The sequence below is a fragment of the Gadus chalcogrammus genome, chromosome 3, assembly GCF_026213295.1.
Source record: "Gadus chalcogrammus isolate NIFS_2021 chromosome 3, NIFS_Gcha_1.0, whole genome shotgun sequence".
Taxonomy (NCBI): Eukaryota; Metazoa; Chordata; class Actinopteri; order Gadiformes; family Gadidae; genus Gadus; species Gadus chalcogrammus.
In genome coordinates, this window is record NC_079414.1 from 10,170,732 (window position 1) to 10,196,408 (window position 25,677).

Here is a 25,677-nt window from a genome sequence, read left to right on the forward strand (position 1 = left end):
GTGCATAACATTCGATTTTGCTGGTCAGTATTTATTCTGTACGTAAAAGTAGATTTGGGTGGTCAGTATATGTTCTTTACATAACATTAGAGTTTACTGGTAGATGTATATATTCTGTATATAACCTTTGATTTGCTGGTCTGTCACCATGATTGTGAATAAAACGTTTAGTGACTGAGCTAGGTGTCCTTGACCTTGTTTCACTACCGATACATATTGATAAGGGGGTCTTTGGAACTGACCTCAACGTGAGTGTGTGGACATTTTGCTATTGTCTGACAGTGAGCCTTGACCACATACCCTGCTTGTTCAAAGCACTCTGATGCAAGTCAAATTTAGTGGACCAAAAAATATTTATTACAACAAAACAAAATCTACAATAGATTAAGAATTAAAAAAGAATTGCATAACATGCTCTTTAAATTATAAATTATAAACCATGAACAAATAATTGGTCCTTTATATTGGCAGACAATGTAAGACCATTTATGTGTTAGCAGTATCCCTGACAACCAGATTAATACACACCAGTATAAGTCCATAACAATGAAATGAAACGGCAGTCCTACATACAAGAACAATAGTTGTGTGTATTGAAATGTTGACAGAAAGCTGCATAAAGAGTAGCGCAGGTTTAAAAGATAAGGCTCGGTAACACTAGTCACTCCAGTGTAGAACCACATTTGGAACTGGAGTCAATCCAGTTATATACCCAGATTTGGAAAAGACAAACCTCCACCATTTGGCTTAGACACGTAAAGGTAATATAAACTTTCATTTAATTGCAATGCACTTTACTTTATTTAGTTCATTATTGGCAATGGTAGCAAAATCACCATCGGTCCAATTTTGCTAGTTCAAACTAATTACCGTACTCAATTGTCGCAAAGCAAAGAAACACTAGACACTTTCTATCATATTTTACCAAAGAGATGACCTTCCTTCCTTCCCTGCTTCGTAACATACAACTGTTGAGTGTTAATGTAGATTGCGCTCATGATATAATTAATTAATTAGTGATTCTTACTCAGGGAAACATGCCAAAATCTTTAACAGAGTTTCACAGTTGTTTGCATATAATCACTGCAAAAATGTATTCCTTCGTATCATATATGCAATTAATGTACTTTAATATTGACATTTAGAAAAAATGAAATTCTACTCCTATGTTGTAATAGTGTAATTGATTGTTAGATTTTATGCTTGATGTTTACAAAAAGCCCTTAAAATGGTACAGCAGAGCGGGGGTGATTGGGGCTTCACAGATAATAAACTGTACCATCCATCTGTTATTAAAAATATATATTAAAAACAAAAACACGTTGGCCTCAGGTTTAAGGTCACCAATTCAAAATACACCTTTCTGAAACCACAACATCAACCCTCTGATTCTTCGGCCTGCTCACACGACAATCATGAGATAAAAACTACAAGTCACTAAAATAGACTACACGAAGTCCTTCCTCCTAAGGGAACCATTCTCCTCTTCTCCTAAGGAAACCCACCAAGTCCCTCCTCCACTTCACAGAGTGAGGGTGTGGCTCCCACTACCCGCACGCTAGGCCGCTCAGCACTGACCAGCACCCTCACGGCCTGGTCTTAGACGTACATAAGGAACATTTGGCAGAGCGGTGCACCCACAATGGTCCTGGGCGGCCACGTCTATCGTCTCCTTTTGAGCGTGGGATTGGTCGCGGTAAAAGAGAGGCCATCGAATGAGTCCCGTTGGATTTAAAAACCTCACGTCAAAAACACGCCACCCGACAAGTGTGGAAGCACCCCTGGTGCAATGAGCACATGGGGGGGGGGGTCGACCTCAAGACGTCCCGGTCACATTTCACGGAGCATTCCCACTTGACACTTTACACCAACATGATTAGAAACTAAATTAAAAGTACACAGAATGCAAAATACAGAAAGTGCTTCACTTGAATCACGGTTTAGACCTCAGACGTACGGCGGCTGGGGAGGTGGGGTGGGGTGGTAGAGGAGGTGGAGGTGGAGGGGGTCGATTCAAGGCGGGCTAGGTGGGGGGGGTTTAGGAGGTCTGACACTGGACCCCGCCGGCGCTGGGGTATTCTTCCTCCTCCACGTAGTAGTGGCGGCTTGGTCGCTTGCGGTTCTCAAAGTCACAGTCCTCCAGGTCTGCGTAGATGTAGAGGTCGTCGTCCATGCTCTCGGGCTGCTCCTCCTCCAGCTTCCCCGGGAGGTAGGCCTCCAGCTCCTTCAGCTTGCCCTGGGGCAGGAAGTTGGCCTGGGGGAACACCACCTGGGGAGGGGGAAATCACACAAAGTCAAAGTCAGCTTTATAGTCAATTCCAAAATATGTGCCAGACAAACAGAGGAATCAAAATTGCCATTGTCTCTGACCCACTGTGCAATAGGAAGAAAAGGATACCATTTTGTCAAATAAAATAGAGAGTCCTGCTTTTGGAGGGACCAGAGTCCTGAGACCCCTCTGTACCAAACCTTTAAGTTGATTCTCGGTACAGAAAACTGGGTCTGTTCTAGCTCCTCAGCCGAACTACCATTCATTTATTTTATTTCCCATTGATTCACTATTTAGCAGATATTTATCCAAATACTTCTAGGAGTGCCATCAGGTAGAAAGCCGCCATTGGGGTTTTCGAACCCACAGCCCATCCGGCAAGGAGTCCAACACCAATAGCACCCGGCTATCCTGCCGTGTGTTTTGGGTTGAATGCATATGCCTTATGACTATACATATAACATTTAATAATGTGTTTCGAAACAGTGTTGTACGCGTGTGGTGCAGACTGGAGAGGCTGTTCCGTACCTTGAAGTGAACAAGGAGTCGTCCCTTCTCAAAGGGGCGGCGTTGCATTGGCATCCCTTCGCCCAGGACACACTTCTTGTCTCCGGGCTTGATCAGATCCCCTGAGGAACACGACAAGAGACAGCATAAACAGGAAGGCCCCCCAAACATAGTGGAGCATAAAAAATATTTTCCCTATAAAAGGGAAAGTAAACAGACCACATGAAAATGACTACGGAGAGGCGACTACAATCCTAACCAAATCCAATTTTAATACTCGAGGAATTTAATGTAAATAAAGTGCCTTTGGCCCACAGATAAAAGCCTTTCAATTTGCATCAGTATTATGGATGCAAACTGGGTGCCGGTAGTGACTCTGTTTGTATCTCTGGGATAAATATTATTCCCAGAGAGAACGAAACGGAAATCTTTCCGAATTCAATTTCGATCAAGATCAAAAATGATCCGGTAGGAGTTAAGGATTCAACATGCCTCTGTGTGGTTGTTCTGAAACCGTCGCCCCATGCAACAATGTGGCTAACAGATTTAATGATATACGCCAACCCACACAATGCGTAATTTTTATCAAATTTACACTAGAGGCTGATTTATCAGCCACAACCCTTTACCCAACATCTGTGGATATTGCAAAATGAAGTCAACTCCTTCTTTCAAACAACAACAAAGGGTGAAAACCACTCCTATCCTGTGAATATTAATTGACAAATGTTTTCAAAAGCAGAGCAGATACACGATTTCAATGTTCATCAGAGTCTAAGCCAAGCTGGGTGAGCTGTGGCCTGTAACAGAGAGGGGCATCTCCGCACGTCAAGTCATCCGTCAGTGATCTGCAACATCTCGGTGGACGTTGCTTGACGGTCGAAGACGCCCGATTGTGTTGCTTACACACTGCAGTCGGCTGAGCCTGTCTAGGACTTCAGGTCTCTTGCTCAAGGAGGCCCACAGGCGGACTTGGGACCCGAGGAGGCTGGAGGCCAGTACATGTCAGCTGGACCTTTTACCTGGATTAGAGGTGATGAGGAGGGTTCTGTTGTCCAGCGTCTGGACGGGCTTCTGGAAGCCACACAGCGACTCCACCAGCTGCAGCTCCATGGTCATCACCAGGTCCTGTCCCTGTCTGGAGACATCAGGACAAACAGTACTGTTGGTCGATTGTTTCACACCTCAGAACACAAGACCGGCCTAATGCGCCCCAGCGCTGCTTACAAAGGTCCCAAACTAACTAAACATGTTACCATTAGACAACACAGTAAACACTTCAATACAAGCAGGATAAACTGATACATAGAACATTTGTTAATACTGAAAACTGAGATCTGAGATCTATGTTCGTCATATCACATTTAATATAACATTAGCTATTAATAATGTATTGGGTTGGCATTCATTGAAATATGAATCAATGTGGGAAAAACATTACTTGCAAGGCTAGGCAATGCTTGATGAATAAGACTAAAATTTAAACACCAGTAAATGTGTGCATAATAATAAGTGACCTGGTGAAGCGAGAGTGTTCCCTCTGGTCCAGGACGATGATAATATCTCCTGCCTCCAACCCTGGTTCCTGATCCCCCTCTCCGTGGAAGACCACCTTCTGGCCATCCTTCATGCCTGTAAGGACAGAGTCAAGCCACCAGTGATCTTTCTACTCCAAAATGTTATAAATTATTCACATAGCAGCCATCTTGGTTCTAACCTCAGTGATTCGGTAACCTGACCCAGCTAGCGTTAAGAGCCAAGATGGAACAAGATGTTTGGAAGGTTAATCAGGACCATGGGAATACAAATTATGCCAAAACCTGGGATCACCTTTCTGCAATTTGCTTCCTTACCACATAAGCATTTCCCCCTATGCACACTATTGTAATAATATGTTCCAGGCTTCAACTGGTGTGTTTAGCTCTACAGGTTAGGCTATACTCTGCTGGTGTGATTAGCGCTCCAGGTTAGGCTATACTCTGCTGGTGTGTTTAGCGCTACAGGTTAGGCTATACTCTGCTGGTGTGATTAGCGCTACAGGTTAGGCTATACTCTGCGGGTGTGTTTAATGCTACAGGTTAGGCCAGGGGTACTCAAGTAGAAATGATGAGGGGCCACAATTTTTTTTTTCAGTGACTCAAGGGGCCGGTCGGTATACGTGTGACTGAGGCCGATATATGCTCTGTTTTAGACGGAACGCGTAAGCACGTAAGATACATAACCCCCCCTTGCGCGGTAAAATATCCCCCCTTACGTGCTTAAGTGCGTCGGCCAAAATTCCTGACTATGCGACTGAAACACTACGGCCCTACGCAGCTCGCAAAGCCTGTGATTGGCCAGCTAACCACATCCTTTCAGGAGTCTCACATTTCCGGTTTTACAGCATAATAGCGCCAATTTTAAAAGGCTGTGACAGAAGCGAATGAAGAATTTTGAAGAAGGAGAAGAAGAAAACACAAGAACGAATTATGATAATTATAAATATATACAAGCCAGCGATTTCCACTTCCACGCCCACAGATTCGTTCGTTGCTCCCCCTACTGTTCTGGCGGAGAATCCCCTTGCAACACGCGCAATCCTTAAGGAACCTTAAAGGAACCGTAAATCAAAACTTGTCTAAAACAAGTCCCTTGTGTAAATTACGTGCTTACGTCTCTGCGTCTAAAACGACCCTAAATCGGCCTTGACTGCTGCTGAGATGGACTGTCTGCCTCGAGTTTGGGAGGGCTGGAGCGGTCTGTGGGCTGGAGTGCTATCTGTTTATCGTTGCAACCCCCAGCCTCGTATTGAGATCGCGGCGCGCGGTTTCAAAATAAGAGCGCCCAGCACGATTTTTTTTTTTTTTCTCTACGTGGCACCACGCCCAACCCCCCCTCCTACCTTTGTCGATGTGCACCTCCAGGATCTTCTTCTGGCGGACGATCTTGCGGCCGCCGCAGGCTTTACAGCGGTCCTTGTGGCTGATGCGGCGGCCCTGGCCCTGGCAGCTCTGGCACACGCTGGACACCTGCTGGACCATACCCATCCCCAGCTGGTGGAGGCGCACCTGCATGCCTGTCCCGTGGCACGACATGCACATCTCCACCGCCCCTTTACGGCCCCCCCGGCCTGGACAGAGGGCAGAGAGGAGGACAATGGTGAGGCGCCGGAGTGCTTTCACTGCCTTACTGAGACCTCTTCAGATTAATGGAGTACCTGCCTTGATGACCCGATGTGACACATTGTACCAATACTGCTACAGTCAAGATAAGACTTGATCCCAAAAGGGGACCTCAGGTGTTACAGCAGCAATGAGTGCATCAAACAAGAGAAGTATACCTAGATAAGAGTAAATAGTGGAATACCAGTAATGTAAACATATCCAGGTAGCATTGGCAGTGTGAAGGGTTGGGTTTTGCTGGAGTCACAGATGGTGCTTGAACAGGGTTCATAACAATTTCAGTATTCATGAGTAATGTCCTCCTTGGAAGCACAGGGCTCACCTTCACACTTCTCACAGATGGCGTTTTTCTGGACGGCCAGTTTCCTGGTGGCTCCGTTATAAAGATCTTCCAGAGTCACGATCAGCTGATGAACCACATTCTTCCCTGGAGGTGGAGCAGGCGTGAGGAGAAGAACAAGAACATTCCAATAAAAGTTTGTTTAAACTGTTTATCTCTCAAACACTCAGATACATGCTAGGTTTTGTTGATGGAAAACGTGCCTATAAATACGTCACACACAAACAAACTTTTGCAAACTTTTGAAATGTGCGCCATAATATGGGCATCTCTTTTGACAGGGCAAAGGTCATCTACGTAGTAAACATTAACGCTAGTTTAAAGAGTTAAGACACATTCCCGCAGTAATGATTTAATACAAAAACAAGTAACAACAGTACTGGTAAATCAATAATAAATGCGATATACAAATGATCAACAAGATAAGGAACTCAGTAAATCCTATCCTGTATCCAAGAATGACGACACTGATGGCTATCTTCGCGTACCTCGTCTCTCCCGGTGCATCCGCCCACCGCCTCCGAAGAACATGTCAAAGATGTCCATGGGCGACGCAAAGCCGCCCCCGCCGCCGCCACCCCCGCTGCCCCCCTCCTTGATGGCCTTCTCACCCCCCCGGTCGTACACCTCTCTCTTCTGGCTGTCCGACAGAACTTCGTATGCTTGCGAGATCTGCTTGAACTACAAAACACACACACAGAAACAAATGTATACTTGTAAACATCAACAAACAACATAATTTAACAGAGTTAGCTGATGTTTATTAAATGTAAGAAGTCTGAACTTACTAAGTGAAAAAAACACTCATCTACAGCGAGTTTCCTCTCAGGAGATTAATTTGTCTCTGTAGGTAAATTATAATGCATGTGGAAGGTTTATGTTGAGACATGGCGACTTACTCTCTCTCCCTCGGTAGGGTTTTTGTCAGGGTGGTATTTCAAGGCCAGTTTGCGGTAGGCCTTCTTCAGCTCGTCTGCTGTGGCACTGGGCGGGACACCCAGCATGTCGTAGAAGCCGGTTTCTTTGACCATGATCGCCTTTAAAAAACGTACCTACGAAGTGGCACACACGTTAATATTGACTGATATTGATATTTCATGAAAACCTTATCTCTCAACCCTAGGCACACCACCACGACATTATGACTTGGATACTCTTGTTTAGGCCTCAACGGCATCTAACAATACATAATGTCATAACACACAGTTGTAACTACACAACAACATCCGCCTCGTATGTCATCGTCCAATGCTTCAGACACGCAAACAAACACACACTTTAATGTGTACCGCCACCCCGGGGAGGTGTGCTTTAGCCCCGGGTCCAGGGACCAGGTGGGTGTCCTGGTGGTTGTGTAACCCTTCTTGTATGTGGTGATGCAAGTAGTGCGACTTGCACATTTCTTCAGCTACCATTACAACATCATTTTACGATACGCAGTTTGTTCCCAATAAGACACATTATGACCTAACACCTTATACTTAATTTATAGTTATAAACTAAACATATACACATCTCTATTACCCGTCTCTCATAGCCCGAGTTAGCTGAAGCTAACACAGATGTTGTGTTATGATGGCGTTACCGACGATTGTTAGCTTCCGGCCGGCTAACAGGCAGTGGAGTTAGTGTTCAACAAACCGAACCACGATCGACAGGGAACACGAACACGTTACACATTACAAGGAGATCAGGAACGGGTTACCTGCTAATTTAGATCGATAATCATGGAGGGGAGAAATGGACCCTGACCCAAGACGACCGCCTTCTAGAACCTTCTGTAACCCGAGCAACCGCTGGAGCGCACGAGACGAACCGAAACCAGTGACGTGAGTCTCGCGCGACACGCGTCAACAAAACAATAGTCAAACAGCGTGCGGTAGTAATTTGTTCACCCACTTTTGTAAAATCATTCTAAAATGCTTACTTGCTGGCTTATCAGCGAAGACGGAAATCATGAACCTCTACCACTCCCTCACTATCAAAGGGTTACGTTGGGTCGAGGTCCAGAGACGACTATTAAAGATAAAAAATGTTCTAGACATCAAGGTATTATGTAAACAGTTACTTGCTGTGCATGCACACACTGTTTTCACACAATGTTCTATTCTGGAAAGGGGTATGGCTGTAAGCATATCCATTAAATACTCATCACAAATGTTAACTTATGTATATGTTATTTGTCCTGGACTAGTTGAACTGAAGGCAGATTGCAACAAGGGATATGTCAAAGTTAAACAGGTAAGATAGGGTGATGATAACGTAGATATATGACGTTAACTGTTAGGGCAGGCCATGTCTGGTTTGATACTCATTCATCTTGTTAGTCGAATGGGTGGTTGACCGAAAATAACCGTTTCATTTTAAGCTTTAATAGTCATTATTTTCGTTGTCTTATATTACCATCAATAACCAAAAATATTAAATTGAAGATTGTCCCCATCCAGTAACCAAATGTCCTCCTCCTTTTCTAATTTCATAGCTGGGTGCAAACCCCACCTTTGTTGACTCTGTTGAGGTGGGCAAAGGCATGGAGGTCAAGATGGAGCCCGGGCAGCAGCTTCATATTGTCAACCAGCTCTACCCCTACACTGTACATTTCATGGAGGACCTCTCAGGAGAACCGCCACCTGCCAAGAGACCGCGTGAACCCCCCTCGGTGGAGGCAGCTGACAGTAAAGGGGCATCAAACGTTAAAGTAGCGAAACAGGCTAACCACACGCCGTCGTCAGGCAGAGAGTCTGCTACATCCAACAATGTAAGCTGGCTAGGTAGCTTAGCTGAAGTTCTCGAGTTGACAGCGTTAGTATGTTATTTCTTTGTCTCACCATGGACAGGTTCAAGTATTCATAAGTTGGTGCTGTGTTTTCACCGGATGCTGGATGATGACTGGAGATGGCCAGTGGTATGCTTCGGCAGAGAAATCTGTTTACCCTGTTAAATTGAAAAATATATCATATTTCTGACAGGAAAAACCTGGAATATGGAGCAATGGCCTCAAGGCCACCATGCAGGACCCTAAAATGCAGGTAGACATTTTTTACCAAGTATTCATATCTTTCTAATTTACCCATGTTTTAGTTTTTCCTTACTTACTTACAATGCTAATAGCCGCTTTTGTCTTTCCGTTTCGAAGGTCTACAAGGACGACAAGGTGGTGGTGATCAAAGATAAGTATCCCAAGGCCCGCTACCACTGGCTGGTCCTGCCCTGGGAGTCCATCCCTAACATGAAGGCCCTGCGTGGGGAGGAGCACTGTGACCTGCTGAGACACATGCAGCAGGTGGGGCAGCGTATGGTCGCACAGTGCAAGGACTCCCCCGCTCTGCGCTTCCGGAGCGGCTACCACGCCATTCCCAGTATGAGGTGAGATGTAGTCCAAGTCACACTACTGGCTCGGGTGTACTTGTCCTGTCTAGCTTAGTCTTAACAATTTAGACTTTAGATGATTTTCTCAAGTCTGATGGTAGACTAGCTTGAGTCTGGAGGAATGGGGGCGTTTCACTTTCTTTCAATGTTTGTTTCGACCAATAAGGGTGTTAAGAGGCGGGGATCTGTGGGCGAGTAGTCAGCCATAAAGTTTAACTAAGTGTCTGTAGGGGGTTTCAAATCAACACTGTGTAGACTGGCCACTGTAGAAACACAATAATTAAGAACCGGAAACAAGGCATAACTCTGCCCGTTGCCCCTAAGATAAGTTTAACTTTAAACTGACTAATATACGATTATTTGTGTTTCACGCAAGCCACATTCACCTGCATGTCATCAGCCAAGACTTTGACTCCCCTGCCCTGAAGAACAAGAAGCACTGGAACTCCTTCACAACTGATTACTTCATTGATTCTCAAGGTAAGGCTTTTAATATTGATACACATGACACGTGTTTTGTTGTTTGTTTTTACATGGTTAATAGTGCTCTGATTTTAATGTGCAGATGTGATCCAGATGCTTGAGAAGACTGGAAAGGTCACAGTAAAAGAAGGAACCAGTGAGTTGTTGAAGCTTCCGCTGCGCTGCCACGTGTGTCATAAAGAGCTGGCCACTATTCCCAGTCTGAAGGAACACCTCAAGACTCACATTTCCGTCTAAAAACACTTCATAGGCCTACAGTCATGCAGGCCCACCGTTTCAAAAAAGAAGCCCTATGGTTGTAAAAATATTTTTTTTTCTTTTTTTTTCTAATGTTATAACTGGTTTTGAGAAAATCAGGGATATTGAGAGCTTGAACGTTCAACACTAATTTGGTATTTTTTCTATTATTAACTATTAATGTTAATAATATATAAAGTTAAGCTCTCCTTCTGATGCCAAGGCACCTATGAGACCATGTTAGGCATGTTTATATATTCTGAGATATTTGATTATGTTTTTGTGTGATCAAACCAGAGCATCTTGTAGTTTTACGCTCAAACAGTGGAAGTCTGCACTTGTTACAACTACTGGAAACTACTTAAAACCCTGTTTTACAAATAAAATAGTGGACATGTTTTAACAGTCCCCCTTACAAGCATTCAAGTATTGTAATCTGTGTCCATGTTTCCAAGTGTTTTCTGTGTTTTCTGTTTTCTAAGTAATGGTTGTATTTTTTGTAAAACACTGTAGCCCGCTACAAACTACAGTATAATTTCAATACCAAGTTCATATTTCTAAATTTGAATTCTAGATGAATACTTTTTATCCTTGAATGAATGCTGAAACTTCAACGTGGTAGATTTATTCTGAATGTATACATTTGCTTATTCTCAGTATGAAGAAAGTTGGATTATCCTATACCAGATGTTTTACTGTATGATACAAAAGGATTTGAACTGGGAAATAGCATTTATCTTGAGGAGCTATCTGTGACATTAGGTTGTTTTCCTTGCCTTGTATAGTTTGTCTCCATCTAGTGGATCTTTTACGAAAACATAATCTCAAATCACGTCGAAAGGGTTTTCACGAGGGAACCAAGTAACGAAAATGAACAGAGTTTACCCTTTGAAAAAAACAAAATGTCAATGGCCAGTACGGTTATCGATCACGCGACCTTGGCGTTATTAGCACCACCGTCTAACTAACTTTGCTAACCGGCCGTGGCGTGGCTTTAATATAGTTCATAAACATAAAAAAAGATACAACATAACGTAATTGCGTATGAAAATATTTTAATGTAACTTTAGGATACATCATTTGCAGTAAAAACACAGTAGGCCTATAGTAATATTTAAAACATCCATACAACTGCTCAACACAATAAAGAAATCCCCAATCTCGTTGTGCCAATGCTAAAGCATATGAGGATAACACAGGCATAAACACAGTAGTGGAAAAAGTCTGGGGCACGTGTGCAACAGTAGATCATTCGTAAACCAAGGGACTGTTGGCTTAAACGGCGCCCATGCATCATCATCTCCGCCAGCTGAGCTCCAACAAGTGGTTATCTTTGAGTGCCATGAGATGTTCCAGTGGATACTGGGCATCGTCTCCTATGTCTTGGAAGAAGTACTCTTCTTCACTCTCGCACTCGTCTCCCTTCGCTCCCTGCGAGCAGTCTTTGGATTGGATCTGCTTATTGTTGGTGCTGTCGCTGCTCTGGCTGTCTTCTGAGCTGTCGCTGGCCGCACTGATCGTCTCGTTGGACTCTCTGCTTTCACTAGACACCTTGCTCTGGCTGGACTCGCTGCTTTCGCTTGACTCGTTGCTTTCGCTCGAATTACTTTGAATGGACTTGCTTAGGCTCGAGCTATTTAGGCTCAAGATGCTTTGGCTCGACTCCATGCTTTCGCTCGAGCTGCTCTGGCTCGACTCCTTGCTTTCGCTCGAGCTGCTCTCGCTCGACTCGCTGCTTTCGCTCGACTCGCTGCTTTCGCTCGACTCGCTGCTTTCGCTCGACTTGCTTTGGCTCGACTCGCTGCTTTCGCTGCTGCTGCTGCTGCTCTCGCTACTGTTGTGGGCCTCCGTTACACCGACGAGAAGGTTGGTGCTGTTGGTGTTATCTGGGCCCTCTGAGGACTCGCTGCTGTCCCCGGCTGCTGTCGGGCTCACATCCGGCACCATCAGGTTTTTTTTGGCCGGGGCTATGGTGCTGCCCGGCTGGTTCGAGGGGAGGATGGAGACGACGGAGGTCTGGGGCGGCGGCGTCACCAGCTGACCCGTGGCCTCTTTGCTGCTGTCCTCACCACTCCTCGAGTGGACGACACTGGCGAACACTGACAGCCAACTCTGACAAAAAAAACGAGGATGGTCAATGAATAGAATGAATCGAGAGACAATGTATACGTTTTGAATAGTGCTAAGGCAAAGATCAATGAATGAAGCATTGTTGTTTCACCTTTCTTACATTCCTGTCCTCTTCACTGTTGTTGTCTCTAGTTTCATCAATAAGGGCGATCTGAAAGACACCAAGTGGTTATTCAGACTATTTCCCAACAACGGCTAGTAACATGATGAGCAAAAATGTATGCGAAAAATAGAACATTTGATAAAATGTTCCTACCGGGTTCTCAAGTGAGTGGCTTTCGGATTCTTCAGAAGTCTGTTTGCAAGAAAATAAGCACAAATAAATAAAGTAGTCTACCGGAGGGTTATTTCCTTTGACATTCAATATAGGCTATGAACCAGGGTGTGGACTCTGGATATTTTAATGCCCACCTTGTCCTCAGAGTTGGATTCTAATGATTCAGACGACTCTGAACTCTGGAAAAAAAGAAATTATGCTTTTGATGAGATAACATAGCCACATTTGATAAAATGGAAATCATCTTAATAAAATTCAAATATAGGCCTAGTTTAAAAAATGAACCTTAAAGACCTATAAAGGGAAGGGAATCATTTAAGACATTTCGCCAGACTTCTGGTTAAAATAGTTTTCTGGTTACACTAAACAATCGCTCTCATGTCCTTACCTGCTCCACTGATGAAGTGTTATTTTCAGATGAATGGGAATCAGACAAACTCATGGTCTGAAGAAAAAAGCAGGCACAAAAAATACAAATCCACTTTAATTATAGCTGCATATTCCAAACACTATACCAGTCACATTTGTGGTTACAGTGAACCGTTGTGGGCATGTTGTACATTCTGCTGAACAATAGTCTGGCCCAAGGGAGTTCTCCTGTGGTTTTAATGGATTTAAAGCCCAGTTCAGACCAAAGAGAGTTATCCTCACAAACTGTAATTTTGTTGGAACAACAACTCTTTGAAGACCAGCCAAATGATTTATGTCTGAACCTGAAATATCCTCTAACCTAACCAAACCGTTTCAGATGCTGTTGTTTCCCAGTGCATGAGCTGTGTTGAATGCACTCACTGAGTTGTTTTCTCCGCTGTTTGAGTCCAATGAGAGAATGTTGAAGATCTGTGAAGAAAATACACATTGCAGATACGGTCAGAGGAAAACATTTGCACTAATAGTTTCATTCAGATTGCATGACTACATTGAAAATATGTGTTATGGAATCATTTGAACCCTCAAACAAAGACAACATGATTATTGTGGTCCAACAAACCATTTAATGTATCCAGACTTATAACATAATGTCTAAATATAAGTTCAACATGACTTACAGGACAACATATTCACCATTATAACATCAATGTTTAAGGGCAAGTTAAGATGTGTTAAAGCATGTGTTATGGTCATCACATGAAATCACTATATTGGAATACATATTAGCAAATATATGTACTGTGTGTGTGTGTGTGTGTGTGTGTGTGTGTGTGTGTGTGTGTGTGTGTTTTCTAATGGAACTTACTGGGTTGGCAACAGCTGCTCCAATCAGACACAACATGATGATGGGGGCCTTCATCCTAGAATGAAGAAGAATCAATACAATTAGACTGAAACGTCATCTGTTAACTCCATAGCAGCATGTAGAACTCATCAACTAAGTCAACTACAATAAATGGAATGTTTGTATCGTGTCAACTCTCCAACACAACACATAAACGGACAAGTACCTTGTTCTTGAGTATGGCTGATATATCACAATGAGGAAAATGGTCCTTCCTTGTAGTAATAAGAGTTTAAATAAAGACGTGAAGATCCCGTATTATGCTGTGTATGGAATTCTAGTACTGAGACTGGAAGATCCTAGAGTTGTGATGTTGCGAGGGGCGAGCAAGGTCTATATAAATGTACCAGAAACCTCAATTAAGACGCTTGCATCACTTCCTCCTGGGAAGGAGGGCTGAAGGTGCGCTTGTTCCGGAAGCCCAACACAAAAACCACACACAGACAACCACACACATATAGACAGCCACGTACACACAGACACACCCACACACAGACAGAGTCACACACATATAGACAACCACAGACACCCTCCCGCCCAAACACATGCAGCATACATGCACAGACACACACATTTATAGGCACACATAAACACACACAATTACGCATGCACAAACCACCGCTCAGACACACATACACATGAATGCAGCAATCACATCTGTACGCAAATAGATTCAGTCACAAATCTAAAACACAAACATACACACACACAGATCTATACACGTATAAAGAAGTACACACACACATACACATAAAGACAACCACAGACATACACAAAAACACACATACAGGCACAGGCATGTATATTCATTCACACATACACACATACACACACACACACACACACACACACACACACACACACACACACACACACACACACACTTACCATAAGGGCATACACAGACACATATATACATCTCACTTCAGACGTATTCAACCACACACACACACACACACACACACACACACACACACACACACACACACACACACACACACACACACACACACACACACACACACACACACACAGTGTAATCCAGCCAGCGTCTCCACCCCCTCATGGCTGGGACGTAGAGCATGTTAAGGTTTAAACCATAGGCTACAGTTTGTGGAGAAAACACCACGCACCCACACAAAGAGGAGGTTCAGCCCAGTGTTTAACTACATCAAACATCTTGACATATCTTTCTTTATTGTAGTCGGGTGAATTATCCCAGTTTTCAATCATACATATTTTTGTGGTTGTTGCAAAATGCTAAGGCCTGTAAGCTTGAGACTTCACAACAGAACCACAAAATATGGTGAGCTGTGAGGTCAATGCCTTGGTCCAGTCCTGCAAGCAGCGAACATACTGTGTGTTTTGAATGGGCATGTTGCTTTTCGTTTCCTGTGGAAGTACTTATATGGTAAGGTTGAAGAAAAACAACAGAGGGAATTCTCCGTTTAACTTCCGATATGAACTATGTAAATAGAACATGTAATTAGGCCAAATTCTCACTCGTCTGGAGCTGTCCAGGAAACCACAGCTACCGGTTCGCTGGGATGCAATGGTTGAACGTAGGGTGGAGTGAGTGGGAGATAATTGATGCTGGGCTCACATGCCCCAGTGAACTGTTTACACATTCACTCACCATGTTTCGCCATTTCGAGATATTTGTCGAACTTGGATGTTTTGAGGTTTTGTTGTCCTTTCGTAACGGAAGGTTCAGGACCATTGCGACCCTTAACATTCTTCCTGTAGGCTATCTTGAAGAGTATCTAAGACTATCCTTTTTCATTAAGAAATATACAAACATAGAATATGTGCAGTCATATCATTGATGTTTCATTCTTACGTAAGGTTGAAATTTGCCAACATATTAGTTCAGAAAGAAGCTTCTGACCGAGACTTTGTTGTAGAGCGACATCTAGTGGAATAAATTGGGACTTATATTTGTGATGAAACAGTTCTTGTAATGTAACTCAAAGAGGTTACATTATAAGTTATAACCTCTTGTTATAACCGTAACCAAATAACAATTGGATCTCTTTAAATAACCTCATCTTTAAACGTGCTTGTGAATTCTAGTGGTAGACACCTTTTTATTTGTGTAGGAATTTTTTGCTGTCAATCGAGACCCCACCCTTATTTATGTATGTGTGTGTGTCACTGTTCCTTTGTGTCTACCTAATAACCTAATAAGTGTGTATGTGTGCATGCACTTTTATGTTTGTGTGTATGTGTGTTTGTGCGTGCATGCGGCTGTGTGTGTGTGTGTGTGTATATGTGTGCAACTTTGGTATAAGTCTATCTTAGCATGTGCTGGTGTACATATATGTGTGTGTGTGTGTGTGGGTGTGTGTAGGTTTGTGTGTGTATGCATGCCTTTGTGTATGCATGGCTTTGTGTATGCATGCGTGTGCCCGTGTGTGCGTGTGCATGTGTGTGTGAGGAGGTAATGGTGAAGGAGGGAGGGTTCAGATAGTGTAATACTGTGCCAGGGGTACGACCGCAAGTCTTCAGAGACTCCACACAGGACTAAAACACCTGAACCTATCTTGGTAACTTCTAACCTCAGGTAACGTTACTACCAGCACTTTACATTAGGGGAAATTATGTATTCTCAAAGCAATATAACAAAGAATAGTGGATGGTTAAATGTGTGACATAATTTCTTGCTATCAAATAGCTTTTTTTTGTTTTTCTTTATTTCTTTCATTGACATTGATGTGTTTTTTGGTTCTTGCTTCATGTAATATAGGCTTGATAGTTAAAAAGTTATGTAGATGAAGGTCGATGGGAAAAGGTATGGACAATCTGCAAAAGTGATGACTAAGTCATTGAACTCCCCTTCCAAACACAAGCATAACATATGTCCTAGCCTATATTTGTAGGCATCTGTTCATTTCCATTTAATTTAATACAAGTGTCCTGAAAAGGACTTTCCAAAGAAGAAAATATGTGAATCGTTGAAAATGTGATCTTGATAACGAGATGTACATTGCAGAATACGATGCACACAATAGTTACGATACGATTTGAAAGATTAACCACTTTTTGATATAAATGTAAATTCTAAATCCTGTTGCCTACAAACATGTTTGGAGCCCTGCTGGCTTGCCGCGCTACACTTGGCATGCGCTGGGACATCTGTTTTTTCTCCATCTTCGATCACAAAACGTTTGTGTACTCAGTCCACTTGTTTCCAGTCTGGTAGCTGCTGCTATTTGCACTAGTCCCTACCAGCCCTGAATGGGACTGGTGCATCTAACGGGCCCGTAGCCTTGGCAACAGAGCAGGCTAATCCCAGGGCTTGACTTTGCATGGTTGTGTATGCAGAATACAGATTCCACCGGGAAACTTTATTTTGAAAAGTATGGGTCTTATTCATATTACAGAATACAGAATATGGAATATGTTTCTTATTATATTTGCCTGTGTTTTTTATTGACTTTTTATATTAAAGTTACTGGTACTTGTTACAGAAGTTTTGTTGTTGTTTACAGGTATGAGGGGACACTTAGTTTGCATTTTCTTGCTTGCAACCACCTTTGCCTTATCAGTAAGTTACATCTTTCTATATTATTTAATTTATTGTATACCTATTGTTGCAGCTTATTCAATAACCGTGATGAAAAAGCCTATTTCCATTTTTTTATTTTATATCAAATTCATTTGAAATTAATTTGAAACAGGTGAAGAGCAAACCACACAACAAACATCATGCCTTGTCCAAGTCCTCACACACAGCCAAACACAAGGTATTGTTTAACCTCGAATCCATTTAACGCCATTGCATACTTAGCAAAATATTTGGATCAATAAAATCAAATATGAGCATGAGTGTAATGATGAAAAACTATTATCTCTTCCTGGTTCAGGACGTCCTCCCAGAAGAGGCGGACGCAGAACAATTATTGCCCACCTTCGTCTCATTAGAGGCCGGCAGTGGGGAACAGGAAGACCAGGAGCTTGGCGCTAATGCTAATGCTAATGCTAATGCTAATGCTAACACCCAGGAGGAAGGAGTGTTGCAGGCCACCCAGGGGGGGGAGAAGAGCACCGCCGTCCTGCTGAGTGAGGAGGAACTGGTAGACCTTCTGAATAAAGACACTGATGGAGAACTGGAACAGGAACAGGATGTGGAGGAGGAAGTCAAGGGGGGGGTGGATGGACAGGAAGTGAAAGCCGACCAGGACACTGAGAACCCTCAGGAGGAAGGGGAAATAACGGAAAACCAGGAAGATGCGGAGGAGGAGAAAGAGCGGGAGGACCACGGCCAAACTATGGAAAAATATATTAAGATGTTGGAGGAAGAGGAGGCAAAGGAAGATGATGAACAAGAGGCCAAAATTCATGAGGAAGAAGAGGAGATAAAGGCTGTCATCAAGGCAGGATCAGCAGTAGATGGAGCAGATGGGAGCACTGATTCAGAGATTCTAGCTGACCTTGACTATGCATCTGATGCTGACCTCTCACAGCCCCTGAACACTGAGCTACAACCCCTGAAGGAACATCTAAAGAGCCACAATACCCAACCCCTCCTGAAGGGAGAGGGCTCAGACAATCAGGCTATCGAGGAGCCTAACAGCGTTAAACTAATACCCACCATAATCATGGACGAGCAAGACTTGAAAATCGTTGATGCATTAGAAAGGGAAGTAATGGCCGATCAAGGACAAGATGAGCTCCTGGGTGAGCAAAGTGTGAAGGAGGAGGAGAACAAAGAGGATGGCAACGGACCCAAACTGGTTGAGGACCAGCTCCTGGCGACCCCTAAGAGCTCTCGGGGGTTGGGCGATGGAGGAGCGATGGATAAGGGGAACCAGGCAGAAGGAGACAAGGACAGCAACCACACCGGGAGCGTCCCAAAGGGAAAGAAAGGAAAGTCGACGCGCCAGCGAGCGAGGAAGCATGCTGTGCAAGGGGACGAGGCTGGCCGTGGTCCGGAACCGGAAGCACAGGGGCCGAACGCTGACAGCACCGACCCCAAGAACAAGAGGAGGCGGACGGGGAAATGGGTACTGGACACTTCTCCATCTTCCAGAGCAATTAAGGCAGTTGTAAACCGTATGATATGAGGGATTGAATGTAAAAGAGAGAATAGAGGTGGGCAGTAAAAATAAAAAGTCTGTGCAAAATGTGGATTTAATCAGCAGATTTTAAGCAGTACCTCTACTGCACTACACTACACTCTATACAGAAGGTGGTCTGGAAACACTAGCATGGAGTTGTACTTTCTGGAACTGAAATGTCCACCTCTACATGGAATATGTATATATACGTATATTATGCACAGCTATAACCATTTTTTTCTTTACACATACAGGCTCCTTTAGTGGGAATGAATCCAGTCCAGATCCGGTCCACGGCTGAACTCTACCCCAGCACCAGACCAGCCAGTCATCAGAAAGAAAACGCCTCTGGTTAGAAAGTGTTCATATCAGTTAGCACCTGTTCATATCGGTTAGCCCCTGCTCATTTCAGTTAGGTTCTGATCATTTCAGTTAGCACCTGATAATATCAGCTAGGCCTGTTCATTTCAGTTAGCATATGGTCATTTCAGTTAGGCTCAGCATTTCAATTAGGGTTTGGTCATTTCAGTTAGGGCCTGGCCATATAAGAAAGATTCTTGTCACTTCAGTTGGGGCCTGGTTATTTCAGTTAGCACCTGGTAATTTCAGTTATGCCCTGGTCATTTCAGTTAGCACCCGGTCATTTCTGTTGTGCCTTGGTCATTTCAGTAAAGGTCTTGTCATTTCAGTTAGGGTCGGGTCATTTCAGTAAGGGTCTGGTCATTTCAGGATAAACTGAATTTTCATCCTCCACCAGCACATGAAGACCACCAAAAGGTTTCCACGCTGGAGGCACCCATTACCCCCCCAACCCCCCCTGATTGAAAAGTGCTGACTGGGTTACTTTGGTATAACTTCCACATGAATAGCGCTAACCTAGCCTAATGGTCGCTACAACAACACAACCAGGCGGGCTTAAGGAATCAATGAGGGACATGAAGTTGAACTAAAGTCCTGTGTAAACTCCCAGCCGGGACTGGAATGTCAGGGCTTTAAAGGCACCCAGTGCAACTTTCGAGGCTTAAAAATAAACATTCAATTTCTAGTCTTTTTTACACGTAGTAAGTTTCAATAACTCCATACCATTACATACCGACATTCAAGCAGCAAAGATGAGACGTCGGTGTGTGGTGAGAACTGATAGAAAATCGATAACAACAACAATGCCGCCATTTTCTTTATTTTTTGTAACCTACAATAAATAAAGCAGGCTTCCAGTCAATGGAAAAATGGCTTCTCCCCACCGGCGATTGTTGTTGTTTACGATTTTCTATCAGTTCTCACCACACAGTGACGTCTCATCTTTGCTCCTTGAATGTCGATATGTAATGGTATGGAGTTATTGAAACTTACTACGTGTAAAAAAGACTAGAAATTGAATGTTTATTTTTCATTGAATGTTTACATAAAGTTGCACTGGGTGCCTTTAATGAGGGCCTCGAGCTTAGCTGTTGCTATCCATCCATTTATTAAAACCATTTAAATAGCTACTGAGACACAAATTGTTTATACGCATACAAATTAGGCTTTTCTAATGGGGTATATATAACAACAAAAATATAAACTGTACAATGAACTGGAACAATTAATTGAACAATTGTTGAAGGAGATGATCTCAGATTCAAACAAAAAATGAAGCATACTATAGTGTCAGATGGTCTGGTTTATTTTTGGAATTTATATTCTTGTAGACCCGTGCATGGACTTCCGCTGTAAGCGTGGGAAGGCCTGTATGCTGGACGCAGACCTGAAGCCTGCGTGTGTCTGTCAGGAGCCCACCAAATGTCCTGCAAGCGTCAATGAATTTGATCACGTGAGTTCTGAACATTTAATTCATAAATTCGCCCCGAAAAGCAGGTGAAATTATGCATACAGAATCCGGCCGAAAAGCCTAACTTGACAGTTGATTTTGTTTGTCTGGTGTTCTTCACTTCTGCAGGTCTGTGGGACCAATAATAAAACATATGACACGGCATGTGTGCTGTTTGCTACTAAATGCAACCTGGAGGGAACTAAGCGAGGACATAAACTGCACCTCGACTACACGGGGCCCTGCAAGTGTATGACCTCACAGGGGTTCAAACCCACACCCTGTTTTCAGCATTCCTTCATTCAGCATATAGCTCAAGGCTAACTCACAACTAATTACTGCCTTCCCTCTGCTTGTCTGGGCCTTGGCTTGTCTGACTGTCTGTATGTCTGTCTGACTGTGTGTCTGACTTCGACTATCTGGCTGTCTGTCAAAATGTCTCTCTGACTGTCTATATGTCTGTCTGACTGTCTGTCTGATTGTCTGTTTGTGCATTGGCTTGTCTGTATATCTGCTTGTCGCTCCGGTGGAACGTCTGTTTGTCTGACTGTTGATGGATTGGCCTGACTGCTTCTCCGTCTCTATTCACCCTGTGTCCGTTTGTGTTTGTGGGTCTGTCTTTCTTTCTTACCATACATCTGTGTATGAGTATGTGTGTGCGTGCCTGCATATGTTTGTGTGTGTGTGTCTGTGTGTTTGTATGTGCGTGCCTGCATGTGTGTGTGTGTGTTTGTGTGTGTGTTTTTGTATGTGTGTGCCTGCATGTATGTGTGTGTGTGTGTGTGTGTGTGTGTGTGTGTGTGTGTGTGTGTGTGTGTGTGTGTGTGTGTGTGTGTGTGTGTGTGTGTGTGCATGTGTGTGTGTGTGTGTTTTTGTATGTGTGTGCCTGCATGTGTTTGTGTGTGTGTGTGTGTGTGTGTGTGTGTGTGTGTGTGTGTGTGTGTGTGTGTGTGTGTGTGCATGTGTGTGTGTGTGTGTGTGTGTGTGTGTGTGTGTCAGTGCTGGCTCCCTGCCTGGACAGTGAGCTGGTCCAGTTCCCCCTGAGGATGAGGGACTGGCTGAAGAACGTTCTGCTCCAGCTGTACAGTCACGACTCCATGAGCCCAGGGTTCCTCACGTCCAAGCAGCGCATCAAGGTAGCCTCACACAACACAACAGTGTTGACCTTACTATACAAAACTGTCATGTTTGCTTCATCTTTATGTTGTTCCGTGTTCCTTCTCCCCTTGATGACCAGTTGTCCTTAGAATTTCGCTTCTCTTACATCTCCGGCCTCTCCATCCCCTCACCTTTGTGTCCATATCTATCTTCCCACCTGCGACTCATTCCCTCTCAATCAATATCCCCCCATTTTCACACGTTCACCTCCTTTATTCCCTTGTTGGTTCTTTGTTTGTGTCATGTTCCTTGTTCTTTGCGGTTTCCAAATTGTGATTGTTTTTCGGTCAGTTCATGGAGATTAGTGTGTTTTCATTATTAAAGCCCTTTTGTCTCATTCCCAGAGTTCTCGTCCGCATTGGGATCAATACCTCTTTGTTCCGCCTGCCTCGCCAGCACCCGACCGTGACAGAAACACACTTATAGTTTGGAAACCGTGAAGTACAAGGGACATGACAATAACAAAGAGCCGACAAGGGAACAAAGGAGGGGAACTTGTATAAATAGGGGGAGAGTGATCGGGAATGAGTTGCAGGTTGGAAGATAGATAAGGAAACACAGGTGAGGGGAATGAGGGGATGGAGAGTCGGGAGATATAAGGGGAGGGAAAGTCTGAGGACATATAGAGGACATGTATAGAGGACATCTGGAGAACAAACACTAAACAACATGAAGACAAAGACAGGCCATGAGACTATACTATATGATACTATATTATACCATAATATGCTATATTATAGTATACTAGTTACTATACTATACTATACTATACTATACTATACTATACTATAATATACTAGTATATTACACGATAGTATAATATAGTATTGTAGAGTTTAGTATAGTAAACTATAGTGTATTTCACTATACTATATTATACAATACTACATTATATACTATTTGGGGAGCCTAAAATCCCCAAATCCAAACCCAATGATTATTGTATCCCTCATCCAAAACGACATATTCCCTGAGAACTATTCGGTGAGGCTGAAGACACACGTCATTAAATCAGTTAAATTCTGTGTGAATTTTAATTGCATCCTTCTGTGATGAGCGCAGGTGAAGAAGATCCATGAGAATGAGCGCCAGCTCCATGCAGGCGATCACCCCCTAGACCTGCTGGCCCAGGACTTTGAGAAGAACTACAACCTGTACATCTACCCCGTGCACTGGCAGTTCGCCCAGATGGACAAGCACCCTTCTGACAGGTACCTTTCACTTTGATATTTGAGCCATAGGTGATTGTCTAATACGAAAAAAGGCCAACTCTGTCTTTGGACTTTTCTCAGACTCAAACTATTTCCCTATGCACTGATTCTAGTAATCATACTGCACCGAAAACGCTTTAATGGCGATGACTCTTAACCTAATTGGCTGACCATTTTTAAATGAGCCATTTTGATGAAGGGTTACTCTTCATTTTATTTATATATATATTTTTTTAACATGAGGAAATTCTTCATTAGAAACTTGACTTGACTTATTGTTTTGCTCTTGTATTCAAAACGTTGGCTCTATCTCCTGATCTCCAATCGTGGATGTGTAATCTGTACTCTCCCAATATTTTTTTTATAAACTTGCCTTAGCATCCCACACGATCAATTCTGATCGTGTGCTTTGGTTGTTCTCAGCCTCAGCATAATGTCCTGTGATGAATCTGTGATAAATAAAGAACATCTCAGCTCAACATGTGTGTCACTTTGGATTAAAGCGTCTGCTAAATAACTAAACATGGGTAAACTAAATGGTATTCCCCCCCCCCACACCCTCCAGGCTCCTGTCCCACTCTGAGCTGGCCCCCCTGAGGGTCCCTCTGGTTCCCATGGAGCACTGCACCTCTCGCTTCTTCCAGGAGTGTGATGGAGACCAGGACAAGCAGGTCTCCTTCCGCGAGTGGGCCCACTGCTTTGGGATCAAGGAGGGTAAGCATCTGTGTCGGATTCCCCAAGTCTATATCTCTCTGTGCCCAGGCCTGTACCCAGGTCTGTACCCAGGTCTATACCTGTCAATCAATACCCAGGTCAATACCTGTCCATACCCAGGTCAATACCTGTCCATACCCAGGTCAATACCTGTCTATACCCAGGTCAATACCTGTCAATACCCAGGTCAATACCTGTCCATACCCAGGTCAATACCTGTCTATACCCAGGTCAATACCTGTCCATACCCAGGTCAATACCTGTCAATACCCAGGTCAATACCTGTCCATACCCAGGTCAATACCTGTCTATACCCAGGTCAATATCTGTCAATACCCAGGTCAATACCTGTCCATACCCAGGTCAATACCTGTCTATACCCAGGTCAATACCTGTCCATACCCAGGTCAATACCTGTCAATACCAAGGTCAATACCTGTCCATACCCAGGTCAATACCTGTCCAAACACAGGTTTGGACAGGTAACACAGGTTTAAACCTGTCTTTACCCAGTTCTATACCTGTCTTTACCCAGGTCAATACCTGTCTAAACCCGTCTATACACAGGTCCTTACCTGTCTCTCCCCGTCTATACCTGTCTATACACAAGTTTATACCTGTCTATACCCTGATCTTTACCTGTCTATGTCTGTCTATATCCAGGTCTTTATTGTCTATACCTGTCTATACCCAGTTCTTTACCTGTCCGTACCAATATCTATACCTGTCTATATCCCAAGATCCATAGTCAGACTACACCTCAGACTGCATCCTAAATCGTGATATAAGCTTTGATTTAGGTAATTTGGTCATTTTTATCGATTGTTTGATGGCGTAATTTCTTCAATTTAATAGAAAAATACTTTTCCCTTGTATTTCCCTCCACAGAGGACATGGATGTGAACCTCCTCTTCTGAGTGCCCTCAAGTACTTTGCCTACCAGAGGGTCCGTTTCTCGAGTGTTGTAACAGGCAGCACGCACAAAGCGGTCAGCAAGTAGGGCACATTTAAATATGTTATCAAAAGGCACTGACAATGTAAAACGATGGCGATAATCATGGTTCTGTTGGTGCTCTGTGACCGAGGGAACGGGGTCGGGCTGCCCTTGGGGAGCCAGTGTTCTTACCCAAGTGATGTTAACCGTATAATCAACATTCATCATTATCCACACATACAGTAATACATATAAATACATTCATTAAGGGGGTGCGTTTACAAGTGTTTGGAAAGAAAGTATTAAGAATGGAAAGAAAATATCAAAGGAAAAAAATTAAACTAGTGAAACTCAATTAGAGTATTTTAAATGTTTTTGTGCTTTGATGACACATTATTCTAGAAGTATTTTAAGAATAAAAAGAAAGATGTTTACCATTATAAAAGTGGTAAAACTGGATTATTGTTTGTTATGGTTTCTATGTATTTTTTTCTTCTCTCTCTCTATGTAACTTCAAGTGTTTTGTCATGCTTACGGTTCTCATTAAAGCTGGTTGGACATTTCACAGACTCGAGTGTTGTTACTGCGAATGGGTTGATGAAATAAACACTGTTATTCAGCAGCATCATTCCCACATGACATCAAACGATGACACCCAGGCCAGCGGGCTGCCACAGTGAGAACACTAGCCACTGAGGCTTGCTTGGTTCACCAGCAAATCCTGAATAATGTTGTTCCTGG

General features: G+C 43.4%; 4 protein-coding genes across 7 annotated transcripts; 2 read left to right on the top strand and 2 right to left on the bottom strand.

Moving 5' to 3' along the window:
- Nucleotides 1-15: 15 nt before the first annotated feature.
- dnaja1 (DnaJ heat shock protein family (Hsp40) member A1) lies at nucleotides 16-8,142 on the bottom strand. 2 transcript variants are annotated; one of them, XM_056585919.1, is made up of 9 exons: nucleotides 7,802-7,976; nucleotides 7,177-7,329; nucleotides 6,766-6,958; nucleotides 6,260-6,364; nucleotides 5,658-5,885; nucleotides 4,294-4,408; nucleotides 3,799-3,914; nucleotides 2,798-2,898; nucleotides 16-2,269 (listed from the first exon to the last, which is right to left on the bottom strand). In XM_056585919.1, the coding sequence occupies exons 2-9, from the start codon at nucleotides 7,306-7,308 to the stop codon at nucleotides 2,039-2,041; spliced, it is 1,221 nt and encodes a 406-aa protein (XP_056441894.1). In that variant the 5' UTR covers nucleotides 7,309-7,329; nucleotides 7,802-7,976; the 3' UTR covers nucleotides 16-2,038. The 2 variants fall into 2 exon arrangements, with proteins under 2 accessions (XP_056441894.1, XP_056441893.1); XM_056585918.1 differs by lacking the exon at nucleotides 7,802-7,976 and adding an exon at nucleotides 7,983-8,142 and having other exon boundaries at nucleotides 315-2,269.
- On the top strand, nucleotides 7,843-10,822 carry aptx (aprataxin). 2 transcript variants are annotated; one of them, XM_056585923.1, is made up of 7 exons: nucleotides 7,846-8,326; nucleotides 8,472-8,518; nucleotides 8,760-9,035; nucleotides 9,247-9,306; nucleotides 9,414-9,643; nucleotides 10,023-10,126; nucleotides 10,212-10,817. In XM_056585923.1, the coding sequence occupies exons 1-7, from the start codon at nucleotides 8,197-8,199 to the stop codon at nucleotides 10,364-10,366; spliced, it is 1,002 nt and encodes a 333-aa protein (XP_056441898.1). In that variant the 5' UTR covers nucleotides 7,846-8,196; the 3' UTR covers nucleotides 10,367-10,817. The 2 variants fall into 2 exon arrangements, with proteins under 2 accessions (XP_056441899.1, XP_056441898.1); XM_056585924.1 differs by lacking the exon at nucleotides 8,472-8,518 and having other exon boundaries at nucleotides 7,843-8,326; nucleotides 10,212-10,822.
- Nucleotides 10,823-11,383: 561 nt separating this feature from the next.
- On the bottom strand, nucleotides 11,384-15,897 carry LOC130379224 (dentin sialophosphoprotein-like). Of its 2 annotated transcripts, none has more exons than XM_056585921.1 (8): nucleotides 15,686-15,897; nucleotides 14,011-14,065; nucleotides 13,566-13,613; nucleotides 13,162-13,218; nucleotides 12,908-12,952; nucleotides 12,753-12,791; nucleotides 12,588-12,647; nucleotides 11,384-12,478 (listed from the first exon to the last, which is right to left on the bottom strand). In XM_056585921.1, exons 2-8 carry the CDS (start codon nucleotides 14,062-14,064, stop codon nucleotides 11,663-11,665), a joined length of 1,119 nt encoding a protein of 372 aa, XP_056441896.1. In that variant the 5' UTR covers nucleotide 14,065; nucleotides 15,686-15,897; the 3' UTR covers nucleotides 11,384-11,662. The 2 variants fall into 2 exon arrangements, with proteins under 2 accessions (XP_056441896.1, XP_056441895.1); XM_056585920.1 differs by lacking the exon at nucleotides 15,686-15,897 and adding an exon at nucleotides 14,216-14,343 and having other exon boundaries at nucleotides 11,387-12,478.
- Nucleotides 15,898-16,512: 615 nt separating this feature from the next.
- On the top strand, nucleotides 16,513-25,439 carry sparcl1 (SPARC-like 1). Its single transcript, XM_056585649.1, has 11 exons — nucleotides 16,513-16,612; nucleotides 17,541-17,596; nucleotides 17,730-17,795; nucleotides 17,916-19,055; nucleotides 19,364-19,460; nucleotides 20,801-20,922; nucleotides 21,049-21,169; nucleotides 21,919-22,055; nucleotides 23,140-23,288; nucleotides 23,854-24,002; nucleotides 24,891-25,439. Exons 2-11 carry the CDS (start codon nucleotides 17,543-17,545, stop codon nucleotides 24,917-24,919), a joined length of 2,064 nt encoding a protein of 687 aa, XP_056441624.1. The 5' UTR covers nucleotides 16,513-16,612; nucleotides 17,541-17,542; the 3' UTR covers nucleotides 24,920-25,439.
- Nucleotides 25,440-25,677: the final 238 nt, after the last annotated feature.

Bases quoted from the DNA above. Each gene is read 5' to 3' on its own strand.
- sparcl1 (XM_056585649.1), top strand. From the start codon at position 17,543: ATGAGGGGACACTTAGTTTGCATTTTCTTGCTTGCAACCACCTTTGCC. The intron at 20,923-21,048 runs GTGAGTTCTGAA...TCACTTCTGCAG, and splicing joins GCGTCAATGAATTTGATCAC to GTCTGTGGGACCAATAATAA. The intron at 21,170-21,918 runs GTATGACCTCAC...TGTGTGTGTCAG, and splicing joins CTACACGGGGCCCTGCAAGT to TGCTGGCTCCCTGCCTGGAC.
- dnaja1 (XM_056585919.1), bottom strand. From the start codon at position 7,308: ATGGTCAAAGAAACCGGCTTCTACGACATGCTGGGTGTCCCGCCCAGT. The intron at 4,409-5,657 runs GTAGGAGGGGGG...CTGTCCTTACAG, and splicing joins GGAGGTGCACATCGACAAAG to GCATGAAGGATGGCCAGAAG. The intron at 2,270-2,797 runs GTACGGAACAGC...CCCCCTCCCCAG, and splicing joins GACTCCTTGTTCACTTCAAG to GTGGTGTTCCCCCAGGCCAA.
- LOC130379224 (XM_056585921.1), bottom strand. From the start codon at position 14,064: ATGAAGGCCCCCATCATCATGTTGTGTCTGATTGGAGCAGCTGTTGCC. The intron at 13,614-14,010 runs GTAAGTTCCATT...TTTTCTTCACAG, and splicing joins GAGCAGCTGTTGCCAACCCA to ATCTTCAACATTCTCTCATT. The intron at 13,219-13,565 runs GTGAGTGCATTC...TTTTTTCTTCAG, and splicing joins ACAGCGGAGAAAACAACTCA to ACCATGAGTTTGTCTGATTC.
- aptx (XM_056585923.1), top strand. From the start codon at position 8,197: ATGCTTACTTGCTGGCTTATCAGCGAAGACGGAAATCATGAACCTCTA. The intron at 9,036-9,246 runs GTAAGCTGGCTA...TATTTCTGACAG, and splicing joins AGTCTGCTACATCCAACAAT to GAAAAACCTGGAATATGGAG. The intron at 10,127-10,211 runs GTAAGGCTTTTA...TTTAATGTGCAG, and splicing joins TTACTTCATTGATTCTCAAG to ATGTGATCCAGATGCTTGAG.